At 49.9% G+C, this 10,130-nt stretch overlaps 1 protein-coding gene across 4 annotated transcripts in view; it reads right to left on the reverse strand.

Moving 5' to 3' along the window:
• The window catches only part of NRXN1 (neurexin 1), a 1,383,864-nt gene that overhangs the window by 505,411 nt on the left and 868,323 nt on the right, over positions 1–10,130 (reverse strand). Inside the window, exon 1 of one of the 4 annotated variants that reach the window (XM_006880914.1) lies at positions 9,359–9,596. The exons of the other annotated variants lie outside the window; for them this stretch is intronic. Coding sequence (XP_006880976.1) covers positions 9,359–9,596 — 238 coding nt within the window. Of the gene's footprint in view, positions 1–9,358; positions 9,597–10,130 lie in introns of those variants that run through there. 4 annotated transcript variants of the gene reach the window in all.

The raw sequence follows: 10,130 nt of genomic DNA on the forward strand, positions 1-10,130 counted from the left end.
CTGGAACCCTTATTCACTGTTGGTGGGAGTGTAAAATGGTGCTACCACTGTGGAAGGCTGTATGGCGCTTTCTCAAAAAGTTGCAAATAGAGATACCATCTGACCCAGCATTCCACTACTGGGAATATACCCTACAGAAACCGTAACTGCCACCCAAGCAGATATATGCACATCCATGTTTACTGCAACTTTGTTCACAATAGTAAAGAGTTGGAAACAACCCAAGTGCCCATCAACAAACAAATGGATAGAGAAGCTGTGGTATATTCACACAATGGAATACTACGCAGCTTTGAAAAACAAGGAACTCCTGTAATACTGTACAAACGGGTGATGCTGGAGGACATTATGCTGAGTGAAATATCACAGTCACAAAAGGATAAATACTGCATGGTACCATTGCTGTAAAACGGGACTGACATCGGGGTTGGGATAAGACTGAGAAAGATGGGATAAATTATGTATACTGCATTGAAACAGATGAGGGAGAAAACGGTTTAAAAGGGATTAGGTATTATTGTCATGACAGGAGACCAGAACAAAGGCTGCACAGTGGAGTGGACTTAGGGGGAGGGACTGTATAACAATTAAATAATTTTTCTTTTACTTTTCAAAGAGAAGAGCAAACTAGGGGGGAGGGGTGGGAGAAAAAAGAAATTTTTAAAAGACTATTAAAACAAGCCTGGAAGCAGGAGTGGCATCCACTTCCATAATAGCTTGCCTCCGGAAACCCTATGAGCCTGGAGAGAGGATGAAAGCCATGCAAGTGTTGAGGACTTTCTTTCATAGGGTTGCTATGAGTCGCACTAAACAACAACATTACCAATGTCACTTGGTAACTTACATAGAAGGAAACAAGGCAGGTGGGAAGATCACGCAAAAAAGCAGAAATTACCGTTGCACTTTTCTAAGAGATGTTATCCTAGACCTCACCTGAGGAAGACGGCCCCTCGGCAGGACCACACACACTATGGTTTCTGTACATCTCACCATCTTGGCTGCCAAGCTCATTCTAAGTCACGACTGACCCTGGATAACAGAGCAGAACTGCTCCACACACATTCTCAGCCTGTAAACCTTGCCCCACCTCCTTCCACTCGCTATCTCTGGGACACACCCAGTAGGTTCCGTTCCCTGCGTCTCCACCAGCAGCTGAGTGCTCACTGTGTGCCCCAGAGGTTCCCTTCACACCCAGGTGAGTCACTCATCCAGGCTGAGGACCGCTGGATGGCTCTGGGGCCTAACAGCTAAGCAAAATGACCACCAGGGACTGGACACATAAGGCTCTGAGGACAGACGGCAGGTGCATGAGGGCTTTAAGAGAACTTTCTTCTCCAAGGGAGCTCTACTCGAGGAATCTGCAGCGGCTGCCCTGCTGACCAAAGACTGACCGGCACTCAGAACCCACCAGGTTGTTTTGTGGAAGCAAGACGGGGCATCTCCCGCTGTGCAACTGAGGGCCAGCCAAGTTGTGACTCAAAGGTGACGCGTTTGCATTTGGGTTCTTACTAAAGAAATCTTGGGGACTTCTAGATGGATATGACATAGATTTTTATCCTTTTTTTTTTTTTAGTTCAGTTGAGGAGGGGGGGGGTGGAAATGAAAATGAAACACATACACCAAGACTGTGAATGATAAAATTAAATTATATAAAAATTCATGTTCAGTATCCTTCCTTATTGAGACCATGAATGAGCATTTCAGAAAGTTATGTCTTTCTTTAAGAAGCAGAGCTCCATACAATGTGGGTGGGCCACTGAAGGGCTACGCTGTCAGAGTTCCCTCTGGTAAGAAGGATTTCTTCAAATCCTGGATTTGAGCCACCTGGGGGAGGGATTACTGCCTTTAGATTCTCAACTCCCTGAAGACAATGCCACCAGAATTCTTAGAGGTGCCCCTGGTTGGTCTCAAACCTCTGATCTTTCAGTTAGTTAAGTCCTCACACCACTCAGGGAATTGAAACAACGCATCAAGAGTGGCTGTCTCCACTAGAACAAGTTAACACGCTCTCTTCAAACAGGCTGAGTCTTAAATCCCAGTTAGTTACCTCAAAAGAAACGCTCTGGGTTATGCTGTGTTCAGGTAAGCATAAGGAGCCCTAACATCTTCTGTGTAACAGTGAAGGCTGTTAAGTCACCTGTTAACTGGCCGGAATCCATCGACTGCTCTGAAGAAGCAATAAAGGCAGTCTTCTCCTCTTAGGGAGCTCTGATGGCCTAGTGGTAAGAAGCTGCACTCCAATCCCAAAGGTCCGCAGTTTGAATCCATCAGCTGCTCCTCAAGAGAACGATGGGCTATCTCTTCCCCACTAAGATTTATAGCTTCAGAAACCCAATCAAGGATCACAAGGGTCAGAACTCACCAGACAGCTGTGAGGTTTGGTGAGTGGGAACGAATGAGTGTGGCGCCCTTCTCAACTACAGAAACACTAAATTCACAGAATATTTGGAGGAGGTGGAAAAGTTAGAAAATACAGGTCCAGTTTCAAATCTGTTATTAATTTGCTCTGACCTGCTGAGTCCAGTTCACATGAATTATTTAGATCTCTATTTGCGTTGAGGACTCTCCTTCATAAGGTTGCTATGAGTCGCCTGCGACTCAATGACACATAACTACAATAACACCAACATAGAGAGATCAGCTGGCCCAGTGAACAGAAAGAGATGCTACCAAGCCAAAGGTGGTTAACTTTTAATCTGCGGCCCTTGGGCCTGTCTTTCATTGTTTTTGTTCAGACATTCCTCTAGGTTGTATAGCCCTGGTGTACAAGTTGCTGTACCGCGGTCACTTGTGGTTGCTGTGAGGCTGAACACTGTGACACTGATGTGTCAAAGGCGTTAATGGCTGGTTACCCAATGCGGACAGAGGGTGAGGTGGAGCTCCCCGAATAAAACAAGCTTGGAAGGTGGAGTGGCATCCACTTCTGTAATAGTTTGCCTCTGGAAACCCTAAGAACCTGGAGAGAGGATGAAAGTCACGCAAGCGTGACTCTCCTTCATAGGGTCGCTATGAGTCGCCTGTGACGACAACAACAACAACAATTTCCTTATGTACAAAAGGAGAGGTGTCTACTCTTGAGACGTTCAAGTGAGAAGGGATGTTTTAAAGCAGTGTGGTGGGTTCAACTGTGTCCCCCAAAACACATGAAGTCAATGGCCTCAACTGTGTCAAAGACGGTAAGGATGGTGCAGACTTCAGCTCTATTGGTCATAGGGTCGCTGTGAGTCATACTCAACTCAAAGGCACTCAGCGACAACAAAGTGGACGCGGTGTCACGATCCAGCCGAGATGTAAGAAAGCCAAACTGATGTCAAAGGATTCAGGGGTGGGAGGCAATGTCCTTTAAGCCCATCACATCACAGCCCTGATCAAACCTCAAGGCGGTTTCTGTAGGGTGGGGTCTGTACCACCTGTTCTCTCACTGCAGGTGAAAGGGGACAGAGGCAGGCCAAACAGAGGGACCGACCCCAGGGCCACCAAGAATTAATCACCAGAAGTGGAGTGTGGCCTTCTGGACTCAGATCTCTGCACCAGGAACCTCCTTGATACCAAGAAGGTCATGACACATGGATCTCCAGGGACTGCCAGGCCTCCAGAGGCTAAAGGAAGCGAGGGCTTTACTTCTAGGGCCAACAAAGAGAGGAAGAGGGCCTCCCCTCCAGCTGCTGGCTTGATTCGGGACTTCTAACCCTTCAAACTGTATGTGCATCAATTTCTCCTTGTTAACATCAACCACTTGTTGGACCTCTGTTACCACGACATTACATCACTAAGGCAGGGAGGAACTGAACCCCACAATCTCAGATCATAACCAGGTACTCGAGGACCAATACCACATCTCCTGACTTTATGGTCTCTATGAATGCTACTGCGCGTGGGCTCTCTAGTTCTCATTTACACAGACATTTACATGGGACCTCTGCTTAGTCTGCAGACAAAGTCAGTAGAGGGTTGCACTGCCAAGCCCAAAGTGGACAGTTCGGATCCACGAGTTGCGTCACAGGAAAAAAAAAAAAAAAAGATGGGCAATTTCCTCCCAAGGGATTTACAACCTCTGACAAGCCGCTGGGGCGTCAGCTGTGAGTAGCTTCTCACTCCAAACCACTAAGATGTACTGTGTTTTATTTTGTTTTCATTCCAGAAATGGGAAAAAGTTGTTATGCAGCAAAGGCTAAACTTTGTAACTTTGTAAGATCAGTTACTAGAAAATTCTAGAAATGCCACCAAATCAAAAGGCCTCAATTATTTCTATACGTCCATGTGCCGCTTAAAGAAACAAACTTCCTGTCTCAAATGCCTTTTCAAAGTAAGCCTTACTCCTATCTGAGAAACAAATAAGTCTTTCTGTTTCATTAGGAGCCATATGTGAGGCCACTCTGAAGAAAGGGATTCGGCAAGGCGCTGTCTCCAGCACAGGTATGAAAGGGCACTGTAGCTAAAACAGTGTTTTGTGGTAGTTATCAAATCATTGCATGTTGTATTCCAGGTGACTACGGTATATGCATGAACTTTCAAGTTTCCTGCATTTATGTTTGGAAGAAACCTTTCTGCAAAGAGTTAACCCCTGCTTCTTCATTTAAATGAACTGTTTCTAATATTTGCATTTTTAGAGCTAATGTGTTAACTTCTCGGTGGGTTATATCTGGGCTTCGTCCCCCTGACCTGTTCAAGGAACTAATGTACAGACTCAAAAACATACACACAGTAAGTCATCAACATACATTCACTGAAGGGAAGACTGGACTCTGAAGGATGGCCAACAACAATTACCTAGGGTGCTAGAAATACTTTTACCTTAAGGTATTCAAAGGGAGCTCTGGTCACCTAACAGAGTTGCTCTGTCAACCCAGGTTGTTGCTACCCACCAGCTGCTCTGTGGGAGAAAGATAGGCAATCTCCTTCTTTGATGGCTGCCTTACAGACTATAAAACCCTGCAGGAGAGTCAGGTAAGAGGCAGTTCTACGAGTCAGTTCTGACTTGACGGGAATGACTTAGTCATTTATGAGCAGGGTCCTAACCAGAAGGCACATACCACTATCACCACCACAAATGATTAAAAAGTAATCACAGAAATACAAGATGGACCTTTCCTGCCCTTAAGTGGTATGAATATTTGGTACAGATATAACAAAGGAAGTAAGAGGTGTGGAAGAGTAATATTTATTCCCAGAAGCAGCCAAAATCATTCAGGATCACTCAAGCGTTCCCATAACAAGCAGTTCCCAGAAGAGCTCCATTCTTTTGTTCCACACAGTGAAGAAGACTGTGAAAGGTTTTGCTACCTCTCCCAGATGTTAAACAAAAGACTAGCCTCTTGCCTCCCAGCAAAACAACAGAGTAACAAAAACCTCCTCCAAAGAATCAATGACTGATGTCTGGGACACCAGTGAGGTATCACCAACCTTTCTCACATCATTTATTACCATTAATACACGCTGTAAGCAAAGGGCCAAGCCAGGCTCTTTGTAATGACTTCTAGTCCAAGAGATCAACCATCAAACCACATGGAGGATTGGGTTTTAAAACCCTGTGGGCTCAGGGCACTTCTCTGGGCTGTGAGCCACCAAGCCTTCATTCCTCTCGGTCTCTGATCAAAGATTTGATGCTGGTTCTGGGGGGCTGTCTCTACTTCAGGAGCCAGACATGGAAACTGAGATGCCAAAGTGCTCTGAAAAGCTCTGAGAAGTCTAGTCAGTAAACAGTGTTCTGGACCTCGGGAAGAGAACGACTATAAATCCAAGATATAATTATTACCCTATATAATGGTATTGGGCTGCTTCAATTACAAGCCAGGCTCCTGAAATCTGTTAACGTCCCCTTCTGGGAAAGCCCCTTCGCCCTTTAATAGTATAAGCTAATCAGGGCCATACAATTTCCGGAGCTCATATCTGTGGGAGGAGAAGGGCTGGCTCTGGCCAGCTTTGCTCTCAGAGGGCTTTTCCCCCTCCTTTATCTCCTGAAATTATGGAGATGCTCTGAGCTAATTTTCCAAAGCGTGCGTGGGGTACTTGGCAGAGTCAGAGCAGATATGGGGACCCGAACATGACACTGACATCATCCTGCACACAGGGGGCCCCGTTCTGGAGCACGCTGGTCTATTCTGGACTCTCAGTGCCTTTAAGTAGCTTTCTTAATTACAGCCACATTTGCTTTTATCACCTGCAGACATGCAATCCTCCGTTTATATAACTCAAGGAAAAGAATTCTTATGGAAAAGAATTCTCATCATTCACGCCTTTCTTTTTTGTTTGTTTTTGAAAGTACATGCACAGTCAGATGGTGTCCTGGGGAGTTTTGAGAGGTGCTCCCCATCTGCATGAAATAAAATCCCCCTTGCAATCCCTACAGCTGGGTCAGCTTGTACAGAGATGCTCAGAGTAGCCATCTGTGCTCCCTGCACCCTGAAAATCTTGTAAGTGACACCTCATAATAGTGGAAATGAAGCATGGCATGATGAGAAAATGAAGAAGAATGAACCTGGAGAGTCAACCCAGCAATCTTCCCCACACAGGAAAGCCGATTTAATTCCCTAGAATCTGCCACACACAGTTCTTTTCTTTCACACGTTCAAGCAAATACATGCACTCCCTATTATGAGAAGTGTGTCTTATGAATTCCAGAGATCCTAATGCACCCAAACACGCGTGTTCATTTGTTCATCTGCATATGCCGATTTGCGAGAGAGTCAGATATGGAACTCAATCTCATTTTTTTTGCCAGCAACATAATGGTGTGCAAGGCATTTGCCATATTTTCATTTACCTCTGTGAATCTTTCAACCCTCATCTATGAGGCGAGGGGAGCATTTCTTTATGGGTCCTTTGTTTAAAAGGGTGTTTACTGACCCAGCAAATCCAACATCACCTGTCTCCTTCAAAGCCACAACCCTACCTGGCTGGGCCAGTACTCAGCTCCTCTGTTCCCTCACCTCACTCCCATTTCTCTCTCCCTCCCTCCAAGGCTTAGATCATCTTTAATGCTCCCAGGTGTTTTCAGCCCAGGTCTAATTCCCTCTTTTCAAAGGATGCAAGAAATGAAGTATGAGAAAAACTCAACACCTGACTCCTTGCTTGCAGGGAGCTGGCGACTCACAGGCAAGTTGTCTTTCTGGTTAAAAACAGCCGCTGCAAAGGAGCAACAGCTGAGTGAGATACAGAAGACAAGGGAGTGTTTAAGACAGATCCGTCCAGACAATAGAATCTCAGAAAGAAAAAGTTCCCACAAAAGAATACTGCGTCTCACACATCATTTCCTCCAGCATAGGAATTCTCTTTTTCAGTGGAGGTCCCTAGATTTTCCGGGTTTGGTTGTTTTGGGGTTCCCCCCCCTCCATTCAGCAGAGGACACCATTGTATTCTGGAGGGAAAGAAAATGTGTATAAAGACCAGCAGACGGCGCCCGTGGGGTAGGCCCGGTGGCGAAGGGACAGGAGTGCAGGCTCTGCGGCAGGGACCCCTGGGTGTTCCTTCTCCAAATCCCCAGCCGTTCGCCCCATTCAGCGGCAGACCCCTCTGGCAGTAGGCAGAGGGCTTTCTCAAATATGTATAGAAGATTATTCCCTAAGTGCTTCTTCAATTAAGCACCCCCAACCTCTCTCGCGAGCACATAACACCCCCATCTGGATCCCTGCACTCACCCACGCTCTGTCTGCCCCTCCTGCACCCCAGCTCGCCTCCCTCCCACGGGGGTAGACGGAATTCTGCACAAAGACAGAGCATTGGGGGGAGACTGCACCCAGTAGAAGGGGTCTGTCTGCAAGCTCCTATCACGGAAGCCAGGGAGGACAGCAACAGAAACTCCTCACCATTCAGAGAAATTCATCTGCCTTTGATTTGGAAAGAAAATGCCCTGGTCTGAGGCATCACTCAGTCTTCCATCCCCCTGAGGCTTAGATAGAGAGAATTCCTTCAGAGGGAATTGGGGGGTCGCGTGCAGTGGAAGGGGGTTTTCCTCCTCCATTCCTGTAGAGGGGCTACCTGGGGACTTGATGTCTCTGCTGGTAGCTTTCCTGTCTAACCTGAACCTTTTCAGGTGAGAAGTGTGTGTCGTTCCCCTCTTCCCCGCCCTCTGGAAGGAAGGCAAGTTGTGGCAGCCCCAGCAGCTGACCCGGGAAGGTGCTTACACCAGAAGATGGAAGGGGATCCAGTTCTAAAATGAGCTCAGAGGAAGCCCGCTTGGCCAAGTCAAGGGGAAGAAGACAAAGGGGGTGCGGAGGGGGGCCATTGGAAAGTGTCTGCAACTTTCACACAAGTTCCTGAAGGAGGACTGGGTGGGGGGCAAGGCTCACCAAAAGGGCTTAGGGTTTTGTCTCTTGCTTATCCCCGGGAATCAGAAACAAGCTCTTTCTGGAGAAAGGTAAAGAGGAACCTGGCCTCTCATTGGTAGCTAGTCTGGAGAGAAGAAAGCTACCACTCTGAAAACCTGCAGGCTTTTTTCCATTTGCACCCTGTTCTTTGCAAAGGAAACCCGGTGAGGAAAAACGTTCTATCCTTTGCTCTGATTCCCCTCCTCCCACTTCCTCCAGGCAGACCTCCTAGATTGGACCCACCTGACTAAGCTCTGAGGCAGGAGAGACCTCTTTTCTTTCAATAACCTTTGGATTGTCTCCTCATCCCTGAGGAGGTCTTGGGTAGCCAAGCCTTCCTCTGCTCCACTTAGAAATCAGCTCAGACACCAAGGAATACAAATGTATGTGGGTGTCGGGGAAGAGGATGGGGTGGAGGGGCCTTGCTATCCGGCGGCCCCTTTCCTCCTGTGCCCTGGCTGGCCGGCAGTGGATGGTGCGCCCCAGTTCCCCCTCTCCTATGTCAGGCAAGTGGTGGGGCAAAAGGATGGGTCTCCTGTTGAGCAAGTCCCAGGACTGGCCGGCTGTCACTGCAGTCTGGCATGTGACCCCCACCCCACCTCTCCCTCCCCCGGGGCAGAGGAAGATGGGCAGGAGGTGCGGCGCACACACACCGCGCAGACAAAAGGTTCTGCAGAGCCCTCTCTGGCGCTGGGGCCCTAGGCTGAGCACGGCGCCCCATCCGGCCAGAGAGTGACCTTCGGGGGTAGTAACGCCCCCTTTCTGCGGGGCCCAGCCACTTGGTCCGGCTGGTCCTTTCGTAAGTGCCCATGTCTCTCCTGGCACCTGGAGAGGAAGCCCCTCCCACCCTCACCACAAACGCCCGGGCGGGCGGTATTTCCCCAACCCCTTCCTATTGTCTTCAAAGAGGGAAGTCGCTGCCACCACACACACCCAACTGCACCTCCTTTTCCCCAGCCCCCCATCTCTCCAAGCTTTCGGGGCTCAGAGCCGGGTAGCCAAAGGGGCGCAAGGGAGGGGGGGCCCGAGAGAACTTGGCATCACAGACCCACCGTGTCCGCCTCTCAAGGATGCCGGTGACCTGTAGATTGCAATAGGCACTGAATGATGCTTGCTGCTGCCATGGAAATGGTGGTGCGCTCCCAAACTCGAAGCCCCCCAGGCCACTCCGAGCAGACCGCTGAGGGTGAGCGGGACAATCCAAAACAGGGCCAGGCGCCCCCCGCCGCCGCCGCCGCCGCCCCCGAGCGAGTCCAGCTCGGCGCCACAGCGCAGCATCCTCGGGTACATGGCGGGGTGCCCGGCCAGGGGCCGCCGCCGCCGCGGGAGGCAAAGTTTGGGGCGCGAGGAGGGGAGAGGGCGCGGGCTGGGCTGCGGGGCTGGCCGCCTCACCGCGCCTGGGCACCCATCCTCTCCCGCCGCTGGACAGTCTTCTCGGGGTCCTGGAGTCCGCCGGGCCTGGCACCCCAAGCAATCCGCAACATAGCCAAGGCCAACGCCGCTGTCGGGGGGCTCGTCCAGCCGGGCAGTCCCGGGGAGCTGCGAGCGCAGAGCGCGCGGCGGCGGCGCCCAGATTTCCAGGGTTCCGGGGGTCTCCAGAGATACTCCCAAAGAGTTTGGGGCGAGAGTGCGCGCCGCGGGGCGGGGAGCGGGGAGACGGCTCGGAGCTCCTCCCGGAGGGTCCTCACTTCCACATGCCCGCCAGCCAGCGCGCGCCCACTAGGTAAATCCGCTCCGCATGGTGTGCAGGCACCGGGGAGGCCACTTCGCCGGCCCAAGCTCCGTGCGCCGCGCGCGCCGAGCCCATGGAAGCGCCGCGCTCCT

This window comes from Elephantulus edwardii, unplaced genomic scaffold, assembly GCF_000299155.1.
Source record: "Elephantulus edwardii isolate Elephantulus edwardi_28Jun2011 unplaced genomic scaffold, EleEdw1.0 scaffold00011, whole genome shotgun sequence".
Classification (NCBI taxonomy): domain Eukaryota; kingdom Metazoa; phylum Chordata; class Mammalia; order Macroscelidea; family Macroscelididae; genus Elephantulus; species Elephantulus edwardii.